The following is a 20,412-nucleotide window of genomic DNA, read 5'->3' as shown; positions in this document are numbered from 1 at the left end:
AAACTTTATATTCACTCTTTGATTTCTCCTCTTGTCGTAACCTGAGAGTTTGCAACTTTGTTCCTACACAATCCGGAAAAATCCCAGGATACTTGACCTTCAACACATTGTTGTCTGATTTTCCACTGGCTTATCAACCACAGTAGGCATCACTCCCACCTGCGATCCAGTTATATCATTACCCAAGATAAACTGTATTCCTGGACAAGGTAGTTTTTCTATTACTCCTACTACCACTTCACCACTCTTCACTGGACTTTGCAACCTTACCTTATAAAATGGAACCATAAGACATAGGAGCGGAAGTAAGGCCATTCGGTCCATCGAGTCCATTCCACCATTCAATCATGGCTGATTTCAACTCCATTTACCTGCTCTCTCTCCATAGCCCTTAATTCCTTGCGAAATCAAGAATTTATCAACTTCTGTCTTAAAGACACTCAACGTCCCGGCCTCCACCGCCCTCTGTGGCAATGAATTCCACAGACCCACCACTCTCTGGCTGAAGAAATTTCTCCTCATCTCTGTTCTAAAGTGACTCCCTTTTATTCTAAGGCTGTGCCCCCGGGTCCTAGTCTCCCCTGCTAATGGAAACAACTTCCCTACGTCCACCCTATCTAAGCCATTCATTATCTTGTAAGTTTCTATTAGATCTCCCCTCAACCTCCTAAACTCCAATGAATATAATCCCAGGATCCTCAGACGTTCATCGTATGTTAGGCCTACCATTCCTGGGATCAGCCGTGTGAATCTCTGCTGGACCCGCTCCAGTGCCAGTATGTCCTTCCTGAGGTGTGGGGCCCAAAATTGCGCACAGTATTCTAAATGGGGCCTAACTAATGCTTTATAAAGCTTCAGAAGTACATCCCTGCTTTTATATTCCAAGCCTCTTGAGATAAATGACAACATTGCATTTGCTTTCTTAATTACGGACTCAACTTGCAAGTTTACCTTTAGGGAATCCTGGACTAGGACTCCCAAGTCCCTTTGCACTTCAGCATTATGAATTTTGTCACCATTTAGAAAATAGTCCATGCCTCTATTCTTTTTTCCAAAGTGCAAGACCTCGCACTTGCCCACGTTGAATTTCATCAGCCATTTCTTGGACCACTCTCCTAAACTGTCTAAATCTTTCTGCAGCCTCCCCACCTCCTCCATACTGCCTGCCCCTCCACCTATCTTTGTATCATCGGCAAACTTAGCCAGAATGCCCCTAGTCCCGTCATCTAGATCGTGAATATATAAAGAGAACAGCTGTGGCCCCAACACTGAACCCTGCGCGACACCACTCGTCACCGGTTGCCATTCCGAAAAAGAACCTTTTATCCCAACTCTCTGCCTTCTGCCTGACAGCCAATCGTCAATCTATGTTAGTACCTTGCCTCGAATACCATGGGCCCTTATTTTACTCAGCAGTCTCCCGTGAGGCACCTTATCAAAGGCCTTTTGGAAGTCAAGATAGATAACATCCATTGGCTCTCCTTGGTCTAACCTATTTGTTATCTCTTCAAAGAACTCTAACAGGTTTGTCAGGCACGACCTCCCCTTACTAAATCCATGCTGACTTGTCCTAATCTGACCCTGCACTTCCAAGAATTTAGAAATCTCATCCTTAACAATGGATTCTAGAATCTTGCCAACAACCGAGGTTAGGCTAATTGGCCTATAATTTTCCATCTTTTTCCTTATTCCCTTCTTGAACAGGGGGGTTACAACAGCGATTTTCCAATCCTCTGGGACTTTCCCTGACTCCAGTGACTTTTGAAAGATCATAACGAACGCCTCCACTATTTCTTCAGCTATCTCCTTTAGAACTCTAGGATGTAGCCCATCTGGGCCCGGGGATTTATCAATTTTTAGACCTCTTAGTTTCTCTAGCACTTTCTCCTTTGTGATGGCTACCATATTCAACTCTGCCCCCGACTCTCCGGAATTGTTGGGATATTACTCATGTCTTCTACTGTGAAGACTGACGCAAAGTACTTATTCAGTTCCTCAGCTATTTCCTTGTCTCCCATCACAAAATTACCAGCGTCATTTTGGTGCGGCCCAATGTCAACTTTTGCCTCCTGTTTGTTTTTAATATATTTAAAGAAACTTTTACTATCATTCCTAATGTTACTGGCTAGCCTACCTTCAAATTTGATCCTCTCATTCCTTATTTCTCTCTTTGTTATCCTCTGTTTGTTTTTGTAGTCTTCCCAATCTTCTGACTTCCCACTACTCTTTGCCACATTATAGGCACATCTTTTGCTTTGATGCATTCCCTAACTTCCTTTGTCAGCCATGGCTGCCCAATCCCCTCTGATAACCTTTCTTTTCTTTGGGATGAACCACTGTACTGTGTCCTCAATTACTCCCAGAAACTCCTGCCATTGCTGTTCTACTGTCTTTCCCACTAGGCTCTGCTCCCAGTCGATTTTCATCAGTTCCTCCCTCATGCCCCTGTAGTTACCTTTATTTAACTGTAACACTTTTACATCTGATTCTACCTTCATTCTTTCAAATTGGAGATTGAATTCTACCATATTATGATCACTGCCTCCTAAGTGTTCCCTTACTTTAAGATCTTTAATCAAGTCTGGAACACTACTCTTCTCACCCTGAATTCCACATATTACCACCTTTTCTGGCAATATTCCTCCCAAACTACATAACTCCTCATCTCTTACCATCAGAGATTGACTAGCTCCCATATCTCTTAAAATTGTGACTGCTTTACCTGTTCCTCCTGATACACATGAGTAAACTTTACCCACACAAGTAAATTCTTTAAAGGGATCTGGCACCTTCTCATCAATCACCTCTTGATCAGGCTGTACAATCTTTTGCACCTCCTTTGCTTCAATTGGGCTTTCCTTTACCACTTTAACAAACCCCACTGTCTCATCCTGTTTTACCACATCAGCCTTCCCAGTGCTTTTCTTCAACCACCAACACTGTGACTTTACCTGGCCTAGTTTATTACAGTGAAAACATTTGAAACTTTTGCATGTCTCTTCCACCCTCCTGGATTTCATTTTAAATCTGAGGTACACTCTCTTTATTGTCTCCCATCAGATCACCTTTACCATTACCACTTGAGTATTTCTCATGTCCCCAGTTCTATCCCTCACAGGCTGAAACTGATGTCGGAAACCAAACTTTGATTTATGAACTAATTCATAATCATCTGCCATTTCTGCTGCTAACCTCACAGTTTTAGCCCTCTGCTCTTCCACATGAGTTCTCACTACATCAGGAATTTAATTTTTAAACTCCTCCAAAAGTATACTTTCTCTGAGAGCTTCATACGTTTGGTCTATTTCCAAAGCCCTTATCCACCTATCAAAATTACTCTGTTTGATCCTTTCAAACTCCATGTATGTTTGACCAAATTCTTTCCTTAAATTTCTAAACTTTTGTCTGTAGGCTTCAGGCACTAGTTCATATGCACCTAAGATGGATTTTTTCACCTCCTCATACGTCCCAGATACCACCTCCGATAGTGATGCAAAAACTTCACTAGCCCTACCTACCAGTTTTGTTTGAATCAGTAATACCCACATGTCCTGTGGCCATTTCATTTGTTTAGCTACCTTCTCAAATGATATGAAAAAGGTTTCTACCTCCTTCTCATCAAACTTTGCAATGCTTGGACATATTTAAATAGATCCCCACCAAGCCTTCGACTATGACACTCTCACTATCTTCAGCACTATCATCCAACTGTACGTTTCCCTTTATGCCTGCCAATTTTAACTGACTGTCATGTTTCATGGCCATTTTCTGAAGTTCAAACTCTCTCTCTTTATCTTTTCCCCTGACCTGTATCTCCCTTTCTCTTTCTTTTTGTTCTGCTGGGGCTATTATTTCTGTTTTATTTTCTTCTCTCTCTTTTTCTTTTTTACTCTGTCTCTTTCTTTTTCCTCTCTCTCTCTCTTTCGTATTCATGCGTAATTCTTTCTCATGTTCCATTTGTTTAATTTGTAACTGAATTTTTGCTATTTCCAATGAGTCAAATTATTTCAGGCAATTTTAAATGCTTAGCCACTGCCATAATTACCTCATCTTTTCTCATTTGTCAGGTAATGTTAACTGCAATGTTTTTGCCAACTCTAAAAGCCTGTTTTTAGTCTTTGTCCGTAAGGTACTGCGTGTGACCGTCTCCACCCCCAAAAGCTTCAGAGCCTCTGAAAGAGCCATTGTCTACAACACACTCCCTCCTTAAGCTGAAATACCACAGCTGAAAAGCAACCTCAATATACTCACCCCTCACTGTCTTTAAGTTCACTAAGCCAATCCAATTGATAGACTTTTATCCCCTTCAAGCCCCCAATTTGTTGTAGGCCAGGGTTTAGAGAACTCCAAAGTATATCATGGAGATCACCTGACCCACGACTTGTACTAGATTGTGGTATGGGGAGCGCACGGCCCACTGTGGTGTGGTGCAGCGTAAATTTAAAAGTACTTTTTAAAGCAATACAATGTTTATTCTATGAACTCAGTTACCTCCTTTTTAAAACATACAGTAAACATCTTAGCACCCACCAATTCAAATACAACCCCCAAAGAATATAACACTCTAAGTAATCCTTAAACTTTATTTTTAACTTCCATAAGACAAAAATCCTTTATATAGAAGCACAACAGGTTTAAATTCTCTACTGAGAGCAGTTATCACTCTGAATTCACCAAATGATCTAGAGAGAGTCTTTAGTTGGAGAGAGATCGAAAGTACACCTTCTTTGGCTGGCTTCAGCTCCAAGACTAATACGAAATCAAGAAACATAGACACACCCAAGCTTTTCCTCAAAGCGAAACTAAAAACAAGAGGCAGAGCTCTGCTCCACCCACACTCTGACATCACTGCAGCCACTTGAGCAGACAAACATTTCTTAAAGCGACATTCCCATGACAGATGGAATACCATGTGGAAAAGTGTTGGGTTATGCACTTTGGAAGGAGAAATGGAGGCAGAGACTATTTTCTAAATGGGGACATGCTTAGGAAATCAGAAGCACAAAGGGACTTGGGAGTCCTTGTTCACGATTCTCTTAAGGTGAACGTGCAGGTTCAGTCGGCAGTTAAGAAGGCAAATGCAGGCTTCCGGGTGCGGCGATGACCAGCTGAGTCGCACGTTTCGGCAGCTCCCGGTGTAACGGACTTTTGGGCTCTTAATAAGAGCCCCAACGGCAATTTTAACGGCTAAAAGTACTGTGCGGTGAACCAGAAGGGAATCCCCCTGGATACGGATGGAAAAAGGAGAGGAAGGTGGCCGGATTGCGGTGGATCCTTTAGAGCAGCGACAAGGAAGGCAAGCAAAAACTAAGATGGCGTCGGAAGGTGGCAGTTTAATATGGGGCCCTGAACAACAAGAGTTTTTGAAACGCTGCGTGGAAGAACTCAAAAAGGAAATGAAGAAGGAGCTGTTGGCCCCGATATTACAGGCTATCGAAGGGCTAAAGGAGGAGCAAAAGACCCAGGAGCGGGAGCTTCGGGTCGTGAAGGCAAAGGCTGCCGAGAATGAGGACGACATACAGGGCCTGGTGGTGAAGACGGAGATGCACGAGGCACACCATAAACGATGTGTGGAAAGGCTGGAGGCGCTGGAGAACAACGCGAGGAGGAACAACCTAAGGATTCTTGGCCTTCCTGAAGGTGCAGAGGGAGCGGACGTCGGGGCATATGTGAGCACGATGCTGCACTCGTTAATGGGAGCGGAGGCCCCGGCGGGTCCGCTGGAGGTGGAGGGAGCATACCGAGTGATGGCGCGAGGACCGAGAGCAGGAGAAATTCCTAGAGCCATAGTGGTGAGATTCCTCCGTTTTAAGGGCAGAGAGATGGTCCTTAGATGGGCAAAGAAAACTCGGAGCAGTAAGTGGGAGAACGCGGTGATCCGCGTATACCAAGACTGGAGTGCGGAGGTGGCGAGAAGGAGGGCAAGCTTTAATCGGGCCAAGGCGGTGCTTCACAAAAAGAAGATAAAATTCGGAATGCTGCAACCGGCAAGACTGTGGGTCACATATCAAGGGAGGCACCACTACTTTGAGACGGCGGATGAGGCGTGGACTTTTATCGTGGAAGAAAAATTGGAATGAGCGGGTTATTAAAAAAAAGAACGTTTGAAACAAAGTGGTGGGGCGAGTATGGGGGGCGAAGAAGGGGGGAAAGAGGAGTTTTATGTTATTAATCCTGCGATGTGGTAACTTTTCTCTCTTCCACAGGAGGTGGTGGGGGGAGGAAAGGAGGTGGAAGAGATGGGGCGTTGGCCATTGGGGGCGGGGCCAAGGGGGAAGCGCGGGCTCGGTTCCCGCGCTATGATAATCATGGCGGGAATAGGGAAGCAGGAAGGAGGGGGCATCGCACGGTGCGAGCCGAGGTCACTGGAAAAAGGGGATGGCTAATCGACAAGGGGGGGGGGGTAAAAAGCCCCCCAACCCGGCAGATCACGTGGAACGTGAGAGGGCTGAACGGGCCGATAAAGAGGGCACGGGTACTCGCATACCTTAAGAAACTTAAGGCAGACGTGGTTATGTTACAGGAATCGCACTTGAAACTGATAGACCGGGTGAGACTACGCAAAGGTTGGGTGGGGCAGGTGTTCCATTCGGGGCTAGATGCGAAAAACAGGGGGGTGGCTATATTAGTGGGGAAGCGGGTAATGTTTGAGGCAAAGACTATAGTGGCGGATAGCGGGGGCAGATACGTGATGGTGAGTGGCAAACTACAGGGGGAGACGGTGGTTTTGGTAAACGTATATGCCCCGAACTGGGATGATGCCAATTTTATGAGGCGTATGCTAGGACGCATCCCGGACCTAGAGGTGGGAAAGTTGGTAATGGGGGGAGATTTCAATACGGTGCTGGAACCAGGGCTGGACAGGTCGAGGTCCAGGACCGGAAGGAGGCCGGCAGCAGCCAAGGTGCTTAAAGATTTTATGGAGCAGATGGGAGGAGTAGACCCGTGGAGATGTGGCAGACCTAGGAGTAAGGAGTTTTCGTTTTTCTCCTATGTCCACAAAGTCTATTTGCGAATAGACTTTTTTGTTTTGGGAAGGGCGTTGATCCCGAAGGTGAGGGGAACGGTGTATACGGCTATAGCCATTTGAGATCACGCTCCACATTGGATGGACTTGGAGATAGGGGAGGAAACAGAAGGGCGCCCACCCTGGAGAATGGACATGGGACTAATGGCAGATGAGGGGGTGTGTCTAAGGGTGAGGGGGTGCATTGAAAAGTACTTGGAACTCAATGACAATGGGGAGGTCCAGGTGGGAGTGGTCTGGGAGGCGCTGAAGGCAGTGGTTAGAGGGGAGCTGATATCAATAAGGGCACATAAAGGAAAGCAGGAGAGTAGGGAACGGGAGCGGTTGGTGCAATAACTTCTGAGGGTGGACAGGCAATATGCGGAGGCACCGGAGGAGGGACTGTACAGGGAAAGGCAAAGGCTACACGTAGAATTTGACTTGCTGACAACGGGTACTGCAGAGGCACAGTGGAGGAAGGCACAGAGTGTACAGTACGAATATGGGGAGAAGGCGAGCAGGTTGCTGGCCCACCAATTGAGGAAAAGGGGAGCAGCGAGGGAAATAGGGGGAGTGAGGGATGAGGAAGGAGAGATGGAGCGGGGAGCGGAGAGAGTGAATGGAGTGTTCAAGGCATTTTATAAAAAATTATACGAAGCTCAGCCCCGGATGGGAGGGAGAGAATGATGGGCTTTCTGGACCGGCTGGAATTTCCCAAGGTGGAGGAGCAGGAAAGGGTGGGACTGGGAGCACAGATTGAAATAGAGGAAGTAGTGAAAGGAATTAGGAGCATGCAGGCGGGGAAGGCTCCGGGACCGGATGGATTCCCAGTTGAATTTTACAGGAAATATGTGGACTTGCTCGCCCCGCTACTGATGAGGACCTTTAATGAGGCAAAGGAAAGGGGACAGCTGCCCCCGACTATGTCTGAGGCAACGATATCGCTTCTCCTAAAGAAGGAAAAGGACCCGCTGCAATGCGGGTCCTATAGACCTATTTCCCTCCTAAATGTAGACGCTAAGATTCTGGCCACGGTAATGGCAATGAGGATAGAGGATTGTGTCCCGAGGGTGGTCCATGAGGACCAAACTGGGTTTGTGAAGGGGAGACAGCTGAATACGAATATACGGAGGCTGCTAGGGGTAATGATGATGCCCCCACCAGAGGGGGAAGCGGAGATAGTGGTGGCGATGGATGCCGAGAAAGCATTTGATAGAGTGGAGTGGGATTATTTGTGGGAGGTGCTGAGGAGATTTGGTTTTGGAGATAAGTATGTTGGATGGGTGCAGCTGTTGTATAGGGCCCCAGTGGCGAGTGTGGTCACGAATGGACGGGGATCTGCATACTTTCGGCTCCATAGAGGGACAAGGCAGGGATGCCCTCTGTCCCCATTACTGTTTGCACTGGCGATTGAGCCCCTGGCAATAGCATTGAGGGGTGCCAAGAAGTGGAGGGGAGTACTTAGAGGAGGAGAAGAACACCGGGTATCTCTGTATGCGGATGATTTGTTGTTGTATGTAGCGGACCCGGCGGAGGGGATGCCAGAGATAATGCGGACACTTCGGGAGTTTGGAGAATTCTCAGGATATAAACTGAACATGGGGAAAAGTGAGTTGTTTGTGGTGCATCCAGGGGAGCAGAGCAGAGAAATAGAGGACTTTCCGCTGAGGAAGGTAACAAGGGACTTTCGTTACTTGGGGATCCAGATAGCCAAGAATTGGGGTACATTGCATAGGTTAAATTTAACGCGATTGGTGGAACAAATGGAGGAGGACTTCAAGAGATGGGACATGGTATCCCTGTCACTGGCAGGGAGGGTGCAGGCAGTTAAAATGGTAGTCCTCCCGAGATTCCTCTTTGTGTTTCAGTGCCTCCCGGTGGTGATCACGAAGGCTTTTTTCAAAAGGATCGAAAAGAGTATCATGAGTTTTGTGTGGGCCGGGAAGACTCCGAGAGTGAGGAAGGGATTCTTACAGCGTAGTAGGGATGGGGGGGGCTGGCACTACCGAGCCTAAGTGAGTACTACTGGGCCGCCAATATCTCAATGGTGAGTAAGTGGATGGGGGAAGAGGAGGGAGCGGCGTGGAAGAGATTGGAGAGGGCGTCCTGTAGGGGGACTAGCCTACAAGCTATGGTGACGGCCCCATTGCCGTTCTCACCGAAGAAATACACCACAAGCCCGGTGGTGGTGGCGACTTTGAAAATTTGGGGACAGTGGAGACGGCATAGGGGAAAGACGGGAGCCTTGGTGGGGTCCCCGATAAGAAACAACCATAGGTTTGCCCCGGGGTGAATGGATGGGGGATTTGTAATATGGCAATGAGCAGGAGTAACGCAACTGAAAGATCTGTTTGTGGATGGGAAGTTCGCAAGTCTGGGAGCGCTGACCGAGAAATATGGGTTGCCCCAAGGGAATGCATTCCGGTATATGCAACTGAGGGCTTTTGCGAGGCAGCAGGTGAGGGAATTCCCGCAGCTCCCGACGCATGAGGTGCAGGACAGAGTAATCTCAAAGACATGGGTGGGGGACGGTCAGGTGTCAGATATATATAGGGAAATGAGGGACGAGGGGGAGATTATGGTAGATGAGCTGAAAGGGAAATGGGAAGAAGAGCTGGGGGAGGAGATTGAGGAGGGGCTGTGGGCGGATGCCCTAAGTAGGGTAAACTCATCGTCCTCGTGTGCCAGGCTAAGCCTGATTCAATTTAAGGTGTTACACAGGGCGCATATGACTGGAGCACGGCTCAGTAAATTTTTTGGGGTGGAGGATAGGTGTGCAAGGTGCTCGAGAAGCCCAGCGAATCACACCCACATGTTCTGGTCATGTCCGGCACTACAGGGGTTCTGGGTGGGGGTGACAAAAGTGCTTTCGAAAGTAGTGGGGGTCCAGGTTGAACCAAGCTGGGGGTTGGCTATATTTGGGGTTGCACAAGAGCCGGGAGTGCAGGAGGCGAGAGAGGCTGATGTTTTGGCCTTTGCGTCCCTAGTAGCCCGGCGCAGGATACTATTGATGTGGAAGGAAGCCAAGCCCCCGGGGGTGGAGACCTGGATAAATGACATGGCAGGGTTTATAAAGCTGGAACGGATTAAGTTCGTCCTAAGGGGATCGGCTCAAGGGTTCACCAGGCGGTGGCAACCGTTCGTCGAATACCTCACAGAAAGATAGAGGGAATGGAAAAGAAGAAGGCAGCAGCAGCAGCCCAGGGGGGAGGGGGGGGCGGGGGGGGGGGGGAGGAACCAGAAGGAGTCTAGGAGTCTCAGGGTTATTAATATATATGTATAATATGTATAGGTCGTTGCTATAAATAATTGTATATTGGATTGTTAAACCATATTTTTGGAGAGTGTTTATCTGAGACAAGGCAGTTGCCATTTAGTTTTAGTTTTCGTTTTTGTTATATATGATTTATTCTTTGTTTATAAAACAGGTCATTGTTATTTATACTGTTATATTATTGTGTAAAGATTACAGAATGTACTGTGATGGTTGACCAAAAATTTTCAATAAAATATTCTTTAAAAAAAAAGACGGCAAATGCAATGTTAGCATTCATATCAAGAGGGCTAGAATACAAGACCAGGGATGTGATTCTGAGGCTGAATAAGGCTCTGGTCAGATCCCATTTGGAGTATTATGAGCAGTTTGGGCCCTGTATCTAAGGAAGGATGCGCTGGCCTTGCAAAGGGTCCAGAGGAGGTTCACAAGAATGATCCCTGGAATGAAGAGCTTGTCGTATGAGGAACAGTTGAGGACTCTGGGTCTGTATTCGTTGGAGTTTAGAAGGATGAGGGAGGATCTTATTGAAATTTACAGAATGCTGCTAGGCCTGGATAGAGTGGACATGGAGAGGTTGTTTCCACTTGTAGGAAAAACTAGATGCAGAGGATGCAATCTCAGTCTAAAGGGGACGATCCTTTCAAACAGAGATGAGGAGGAATTTCTTCAGCCAGAGGGTGATGAATCTGTGGAACTCTTTGCCGCAGAAGGCTGTGAAGGTCAAATTTTCACAGAGAGCGTCTTTAAGACAGAGATAGATAGCTTCTTGATTAATAAGGGGTTATGGGGAGAAGGCAGGAGAATTATTACTTTGACTGTTTTGTCAAGTTTCTTCCAAATGGGGCACAATGCCGCATCCAGTCGATTGCAGCAACCTCCCTGACATCACCTTCAAGCCTTTCAATCACCTCCGAAAGCACATTTACCATCAACAAAGCTGCCTCCACCATTTTGTTTGTCAATGGACATCATGATTCCTCCGAGTCGTAGAAAATTGTATTCTGTGGTCTTTTTCCTTTTTACCCCATTTAATCGATGTCTGAATCCTACCTGTGTCGAAGATCAGAAGAGTTTTTCTGTGCACATTTCTCAAAAAATCGAGCAAAAGGTTTGGGTCCTGACTGGAACTGCCTGGTGTGCGACTTCCTCTCACATGCCGCCACTGGGTCTACTGTTTATTTTCACAACTATAATGTAATATGCAGTAAATACAACTGGTTAACTATCATTTAACTCCTGACTCTCCTTTTATTGCCCCATCCTCTACCCACACATACAAGACAGACAAATACAGAGGGGGAGAAGGGGTGAAAATAATAAAGATGAAAGTCAAAAGATAAGAGTCTTTGCTTCAGATGGTGTTTTTCTGCACACTTAATAGTAATAATAATAAGAAAAATATTTTTTATTAGTGTCGCAAGTAGGCTTACCTTAACACGGCAATGCAGTTTACTGTGAGAATCCCCTAGTTGCCTCGCTCTGGCACCAGTTCGGGTATACTGAGGGAGAATTTTCAATGTCCGATTCACCTAACAAGCACGCCTTGGGGCCTTGACAGTAATCTTTGTATCCTCATTGCCAAAGGTGAAGTTCCAGATGACTGGAGAGAAGCAAATGCTGTTCCATTGTTTAAGAAGGGCAGCAAGGATAATCCAGGAAATTATAGGCCTTACGTCAGTGGCAGGGAAATTATTGGAAAAGATTCTTGGAGACAGAAAGTACTCACATTTGGAAACAAATAGACTTATTAATGATGGACAGCATGGTTTTGTGAAGGGGAGGTCGTGTCTCACTAATTTGATCGTGTTTTTCGAGGAAGTGACAAAGATGATAGATAAGGGAAAGGCAGTAAATGTATACCTGGACATCAATAAAGCCTTTGTCAAGGTACCTCATGGTAGACTGGTCAAAAGATGAAGTCACATGAGCTCAGAGGAGAGCTGGCAAGTTGGATACAGAACTGGCCTGGGCACAGAAGACAGAGGGTAGCAGTAGAAGGGTGGTTTTCTGAATGGAAGGCTATGACTAGCGGCATTGCACAGGGATCAGTTCTGGAGCCTTTGTTGTTCGTGGTGTATATAAATGATTCGGAAGAAAATGTAGCTGGTCTGATTAGTAAGTTCGCAGACAACACAAAAATTGGTGGAGTTGCGGATAGTGAGGATGATTGTCAGAGGATACAGCAGGATATAAACTGGTTGGAATTTTGGGCGGAGAAATGGCAGATGGAGTTTAATCCAGACAAGTGTGAGGTAATGCACTTTGGAAGGTCCAATTAATGTAGGAATTACACAGTAAAGGTAGAACTCTTTCGAGTACTGACAGGCAGAGAGATCTGGGCGTGCATGTCCACCGCTCACTGAAAGTGGCAACACATGTGGATAAGGTGGTCAAGGGGGCATCCGGCATGCTGGCCTTCATCGGTCGGAGCATTGAATATAAAAATTGACAAGTCATGTTGTAGCTGTACAGGACCTTAGTTAGGCCTCATTTGGAATATTTGTACAATTCTGGTCGCCACATTACCATATTGATGTGGATGCTTTGGAGAGGGTACAGAAGCGATTTACTAGGATGTTGCCTGGTATGGAGGGCATTAGCTTTGAGGAGAGGTTAGATAAACTCGGTCTGTTCTCACTGGAATGGCAGAGGTTGAGAGGTGACCTGATAGAGGTCTACAAGATTGAGTGGCAAGGACAGAGTGGATAGTCAGATGCTCTTTCCTAGGGTAGGAGAGTCAAGTACTAGGGGACATAGGTTTAAAGTGCGTGGGGGAAAGTTCAGAACAGATGTGCAAGGACCCTTAAACGGTGCCTTGACCAATCAGAGTTGACCGTCCCAATTTGAATTTGAACAATGCTGGCTGTTAATTGTTCCCTGGTGCATTCTCCATGGCATCACCTCCACCAGTAAGAGCCCATTAAGAATTTACAGTGCAGAAGGTGCCCATCGAGTCTGTACGGACCCTTTGAAAGAGCACTCTACTTCAGCCCACGCCTCCACCCTATCCCTGTAACGCAGAAGTCCCACCTAACGTTTTTGGACACTAAGGGGCAATTTAGCGTGGATAATCCACCTAACCTACATATCTTTGGATTGTGGGAGGAAACCGGAGCACCCGGAGGAAACCCACGCAGACACGGGGAGGAAGTACAAACTCCACACAGTCACCCGAGGCCGGAATTCAACCCGGGTCCCTGGAGCTGTGAGGCAGCTGTGCTAACCACTGTGCCGTGGTGCTGTCCACATGCCGACTAATCAGCACTCTCTTGTACGCCATTAATTAGTCCTCCAGTGCCAAGAATTGTTGGATATGGAAGGAGCATTCATAAATGTAGTTCAACGGGCTTATAACTTAGAAATTCTTTCACCACATCCCCCTACTGTTCCTCAAAGGGAGAGTGTGCGACGATACGGTGAACAAAATGACAAATTGATAATGCCTTGGCGATCTATCCTAATGAGTGTTGGATGAAAAGCTTTGATCGATTTCTATATAGATTTATAGAGAATTTACAGTGCAGAAGGAGGCCATTAAGCCCATCCAGTCTATACTGGCCCCTGAAAGAGCACCCTACCTAAGCCCACACTTCTACCCTATCCCCGTAACCCAGCAACCCCACCTAACCCTTTTGGACACTTAAGGGGCAATTTATCATGGCCAATCCACCTAACCTGCACATCTTTGGAGTGTGGGAGGAAACCGGAGCACCCGGAAGAAACCCACACAGACACAGGGAGACGTCCAGACTCTGCACAGTCACCTGAGGCCTGAACTGAACCCGGGTCCCTGGCGCTGTGCAGCAACCGTGCTAACCACTGTGCTAGCGTGCGTGTCTCTTTTTCAGCAACTTATTGTCCCTTTAAGTTAGAAGTCTACTTCTGAGTTTGATACTTCCCTGCAATCACCCCTGTGTTTTGTTTGATGAATGGTTTGAGATTGGTGATGTTGTGCTATCTCTTATTGCTACATCAGTCCTCTCCTGTGATGTTGTTGCTCAGTGAATTTTGACCCAGTTCCCGTGGTGAACCTTTCCTTCAGAATTGAAATGTTAATGGTTTTTGACTGAACCAGGGACCATTCTTTTCATAATTCTTTTTTTAAAATAAATTTAGTGTACCCAATTAAGTTTTTTCCAATTAAGGGGCAATTTAGCATGTTCAATCCACCTACCTTGAACATCTTTGGATTGTGGGGGCGAAACCCATGCAAACACGGGGAGAATGTGCAAGCTCCACACAGACAGTGACCCAGAGCCGGGATCAAACCTGGGACCTCGGTGCCGTGAGGCAACAATGCTAATCACTGCACCACCGGGCTGCCTATTTTAATAATTGTTCATATATTGCAGAAATGTTGATGATAATCTGAGCCTTTATGAACCCCATTGCAGTTTAATTGCAGTGACAGAGTTACTGTTTTTCTCTTTCTCTCTCTGTACAGAATAGAGATGGTGAAGGATGCCTCACCAGACGATGTCTGTCAGCTAGACAGTCGTTACTGGAAGATAACCAATGAGAATGGAGATGTCGAGGAAGTCCAGGGTTCTGGAGTTGTTGGTATGGTCCTCTCCCACCCTGCACCTCTTCTCTATCTCCTGCCCTGCACCCCACTCTCTCCAGCCTTGCGTCCCCCTTACTCCCACTCTCACAGCACCAGGGACCCGGGTTCGATTCCGACTTGGGTCACTGTCGGTGCGCAGTCTGCACGTACTCCCCGTGTGTGCGTGGGTTTCCTCCGGGTGCTCCCGTTTCCTCCCACAGTCCAAAGATGTGCAGGTTAGGTGGATTGGCCATGATAAATTGCCCTTAGTGTCCAAAAAAAGGTTAGGAGGGGTTATTGGGTTACGGCGATAGGGTGGAAGTGTGGGCCTAAGTGGGTCGATGCAGACCCGTTGGGCCGAATGGCCTCCTTCTGCACTGTATGTTCTTTTTTGAAAAATATTTTTATTAGGGTATTTGGAAGTTTTTATAATAATAACAATAACAATGCCATGAACATGGTACAATATGCTTCTGTTGACAGTTTAATTTTCCCCGAGAAAGCCGACGAAAAGCTGCCACCTCCGGGTGAACCCTACCATTGACCCTCTTAAGGCAAACTTTATTTTCTCAAGACTGAGAAACCCAGCCATGTCACTAACCCAGGTCTCTACACTTGGGGGCTTCAAGTCCCTCCACATTAATAAGACCTGTCTCTGGGCAACCAGGGAGGTAAAGGCCAAGACTTCGGCCTCTTTCGTCCCCTGAACTCACGGTTCTTCAGACACTCCAAAGATGGCCACCTCCGGACTCGTCACCACCCCTGTTTTGAGTACTGTGGACATTGCCTTAGCAAAACCCTGCCAGAACCCACTCAGCTTCGGGCATGTCCAGAACATGTGGACGTGGTTTGCTGGGCTTCCCGCGCACCTTGCACACCTGTCCTCTATCCCGAAAAACTTGCTCATCCGGGCCACAATCATGGGTGCCCGGTGGACTACCTTGAATTGTATCAGGCTAAGCCTGGCACATGATGAGGATGTATTAACCCTGCTTCGGGCATCCGCCCACAGACCCGCCTCTATCTCTCCTCTCAGCTCGTCCTATCACTTGCCCTTAAGCTCCTCCACCGGGGTTTCCTCCGCATCCCAAAGCTCCTGATAAATATCTGATACCTTCCCCTCTCCCACCCATGTACTGGAGACAACTCTGTCCTGTATCCCCCGTGGCGGCAGCAGCAGGAAGGCCGGAACCTGCTTTCTCAAGAAGTCTCGTACCTGCAAATACCTAAACCCATTCCCTGCTGGCAATTCAAATTTATCCTCCAAGGCTTTCAAACTGGGGAAGCTCCCATCTATGAATAAATCCCCCATCCTTCTAACCCTGCCCTTTGCCATCTCCGTAACTCACCATCCAGCCTACCCGATACAAACCAATGATTATTATAAATCGGGGTCCAAACCGATGCTCCCTCCAATCTCGTATATGTCCTCCACTGCCCCCAGATTCTCAGAGCCGCCACCACCACCACCGGACTTGTGGAGTGTCGGGCCGGCGAGAACAGTAGAGGTGCCGTTATCAGTGCTCCCAAATTTGTGTCTTTGCATGACGCCGTCTCCGTCCGCTCCCATACCAACCCCCTCCCCCACTAACCATTTCCTAATCGTGGCTATATTAGCCGCCCAGTAGTAATTGCAGAAGTTCGGCAGTGCCAACCCACCCTCCCCCCAACTGCGCTCCAGCAACACTTTCTTCACTCGCGGGGTTTTACCCACCCACACAAAGCCAGAAATAACCTTATTCACCCGCTTGAAAAAGGCCTTGGGGATGAAGATGGGGGGGGCACTGAAAGACAAACAGAAATCTGGGGAGGACCATCATTTTCACGGTCTGTACCCTCCCCGCCAGTGATAGCGGGAGCATGTCCCATCTCTTAAAGTCCCCTTCCATTTGTTCTACCAGCCGGGATAGGTTTAACTTGTGCAGTGCCTCCCATTCCCGGGCCACCTGGATTCCCAGATACCAAAAGCTCTTTCCTACCATTCTAAGCGGCAGCTCTCCCAGTCTCTTCTCCTGTCCTCTTGCCTGGATCGCAAGCATCTCGCTTTTCCCCATGTTCAATTTATACTCTGCAAAATGGCCAAATTCCCCCAGGATTTGCATTACTTCCCTCATCCCCTCCAACGGGTCTGAAATATACAAGAGCAGTTCATCTGCGTAAAGCGAGACCCGGTGCTCCACACCCCCGAACCAGCCCTTTCCAATTCCTAGAGGCTCTTAACGCCATGGCCAATGGCTCGATGGCCAGAGCAAACAGTAACGGGGAGAGGGGGCCACCCTTGCCTCATCCCTCGGTGTAGTTTAAAATACTCCGACCTCAGCCGGTTCGTACGCACACTTGCTACTGGTGCCTGATATAGCAACCGCACTCAGTCAATGAAGCTCTCACCAAACCTCCCAGTTAATTCCACTCCACCCGATCAAAAGCCTTCTCCGCATCCATCGCTACCACCACCTCCAACACCTCTCCTTCTGAGGGCATCATAATAACATTTAAACGCCTTTGAACATTGGCCTTGAGTTGCCTGCCCTTTACAAATCCCATCTGGTCTTCCCCTATCACCCCCGGGACACAATCCTCTTATCCTTGTGGTCAATATCTCAGCCAGCAGTTTGGTGTCCACATTCAGTAGAGAAATTGGCCTGTATGACCCGCATTGCTCCAGATCCTTCTCCCGTTTCAGGATCAATGAAATCGAGGCCTGCGGCATTGCTGGGGGGAGGACTCCCTTCTCTCTTGCTTCATTAAATGTCCTCACCAGCAATGGGCTCTATATCTCTGAAAACTTCTTATTGAATTCCACCAGGTAGCCGTCTGGCCCCGGGGCCTTGCCCGACTGCATGCCCTCCAGCCCGTCGATTATTTCCTCGACCTCAATTGGTGCTCCCAGCCCTTCCACCAGATCCTCATCTACCCTCGGAAATCTCAACTGATCCAAAAACTGCCTCATACCCTCCACCCCAACCGGGGGTTCCGACTCATATAATTTACTGTAAAAGTCCTTAAACACCTCATTCACCCTCACTGGGTCCAGGACATTATTCTCACCTCTACTCTTTACTCTCCCTTCTCCCTGGCCGCCTCCCTTTTTCTGAGCTGGTGCGCCAACATTCTGCTTGCCTTTTCCCCGTACTCATAAATCGCCGCCCTTGCCTTCCTCAACTGTTCCACCACTTTCCTTGTAGTCAACAGCCCAAACTACGCCTGGAACCTCCGCCGCTCCCTCAGTAGCCCCGCGTCCGGGGCCTCCGAGTATCTCCTGTCCACCTGGAGTATTTCCTCCACTAACCTATCCCTCTCAGCCCGTTCTGTCTTTTCTCTGTGGGCCCGTATCGAGATTAATTCCCCTCTGACCACTGCCTTCAAAGCTTCCCAAACCGTCGCTGCAGAGACCTCCCCGTATCATTTGTTTCCAGGTAGTTCTGGATGGACTTGTTCACCCGCTCACAGATCGCTTCGTCCGCTAGCAGCTCCACATCCAGTCTCCACAGCGGGCGTTGCCCTCTCTCCAAACTAACCCGTAGATCCACCCAGTGTGGGGCATGATCCGACACTTTGATTGCCGAGTACTCAGTATCCACCACCCGGTATTAGCGCCCTGCTCAGAACAAAAAAAGTCGATGAGAGAACATACTTTGTGGACATGGGAGAAAAAAGAAAACTCTTTCGCCCTTGGCCGTGCAAACCTCCATGGGTCTACTCCCCCATCTGTTCCATAAACCCCTTCAATTCCTTTGCCGCGGCAGGCCTCCTCCCTGTCTTGGATTTTGACCGGTCCAATTCCGGATCAGTGACCGTGTTAAAATCTCCACCCCCCACCCCCCTTCCCTCGGATGCCTGCTGACTAGCCATCACCCTTTTTAGGCCAGCCACCAGTTCGCGCCCTCAGCCTCCTCGAGCCCCCCCTCGGGCATTCGCCGATCACGACCTCCCATTTGTCCCCTAGTAACAGTTCCTCCCCTGTCAACAGAGCAGCTCTTCCCCCCCCCCCCTTTAGCAACAGCACTAGAAACCCAACCCCCCAAGTCAAGCTCCAGCTTAACACCTGCTTGCCCCCCCAAAGTGAGTCAGCTGACCCAAGCTGACTTGATAGCGCCCGCCCATGGCACCAAGCAGTCTGTCTCCTCATTGTTCTCTCCCCTCTCCCCCCACTTGGACAAACATATTCCAAGCATCACAGTCCCCAGTAAACAAACATCAGAAAGAACAGTGAAAAAACAGCCACTTTAGAAAAGAACAAAAAAAAACAGCCCCAGAAACCACCCCCCCTCTAACCAGCTCCCTGCAAGACAAAGTTAACTTTATCCATCAAAACAGTCCCTTATTACACACAACACTACTTATACAACCCAGCACAACAAATCGCCCCAAAGTACTCTCCAAGGCTTTAGTGTCTTTTAGTTCCAGTCATTTTTCTTTAATAAAAGTCCATACATCGTCCGTGTCATAATATACACCGGTATATTATGGTGCAGACACGCACACACACTGATGGACATGCAGTGGGACCAATCAGCATACACAACACCGCAGCCAATCACCAGTGAGAGCACACGCACTATAATGACCGGGGACAGGAGAGTTCCGCTCGTTCTATTAGCAGCCAGCTCGTAGCACAGAGCTCACAGCCTGCAACACAGACATTCACCATGTGCTGAGTGCATCACCTGGTTAGGACGAGGCAAGGGTCAACAGTTAAAGCTGGTATTGCATTTACCCACAGTTCAAGTATGTTAATATAGTTAACCTTATAATAAAATAGAGTTGCACCACTTCGTGTTGGTGACCTGTTTGTGATCCAGAACACCCAACACATCAGTCCGGTGTTTCAAAGTAGAAGTCACGTTCCTCATGTGTGACCCACAGATAGGCTGGGTACAACATCCCGAACTTCACCCCCTTCTTAAAGAGGGCCGTTTTTGCCTGATTAAACCCAGCCTGCTTCTTGGCCAAATCCGCGCCCCGGTCCTGATAAATGTGCAGCTCACAATTCTCCCACTTGCTGCTCCGTTCTTTGTTGGCCCACCGCAAACGTGTTCCTTGTCCAGGAATCGGTGTAAACGTACCACCATCGCCCTTGGCGGCTCGTTCGCGCGAGGCTTCCGTGCGCTCTATCGACTTTCAGGGGGCGATGGAACGCCTCAGCCCCCATCAACGTCTCCAAATTGTCCGTCACATAAGCCGTTGCATCCGATCCCTCACTGCCTTCAGGGAGGCCGACAATTCTAAGATTCTGCCTCCTGGACCTGTTCTCCGGGTCCTCCAGCTTCTCTTGCATTCTTTTCTGGCGGTCATTCATCATCTCCACCTTGGTCTCCAGCACGGTTAGGTATTCCTTGTGCTTCGACACCTTTTTCTCCAGCTCCTGGATCGCTCTTCCGTGGCTCTCTTGATTCTGCGCTACTTGATCAATTGAAGCCTTGATCGGGTCCAGCGTGTCCTCCTTCAGCTTGGCGAAGCAATCCTCGAAAAACTTCACCAGCTGCTCCATCGACCACTGCACCGTCTCCCCGCAGCCCTTACTCTCCGCCTGCTTTCCCGTGTTACCAGTTACCAACAATTTGTTTATTTATAGCTAGAACCATC

At 48.0% G+C, this 20,412-nt stretch overlaps 1 protein-coding gene across 2 annotated transcripts in view; it reads left to right on the top strand.

Annotated features, from left to right (window-relative positions):
* The window catches only part of fbxo3 (F-box protein 3), a 244,221-nt gene that overhangs the window by 210,240 nt on the left and 13,569 nt on the right, over window positions 1-20,412 (top strand). For both annotated transcript variants that reach the window (XM_072518718.1, XM_072518719.1), the window contains one exon: window positions 14,728-14,843. In XM_072518718.1, coding sequence (XP_072374819.1) covers window positions 14,728-14,843 — 116 coding nt within the window. The remainder of the gene's footprint in view (window positions 1-14,727; window positions 14,844-20,412) is intronic.

This window comes from Scyliorhinus torazame, chromosome 10 (genome assembly GCF_047496885.1).
Source record: "Scyliorhinus torazame isolate Kashiwa2021f chromosome 10, sScyTor2.1, whole genome shotgun sequence".
NCBI lineage: Eukaryota > Metazoa > Chordata > Chondrichthyes > Carcharhiniformes > Scyliorhinidae > Scyliorhinus > Scyliorhinus torazame.
This window is presented reverse-complemented; position numbering and strand designations above follow the sequence as displayed.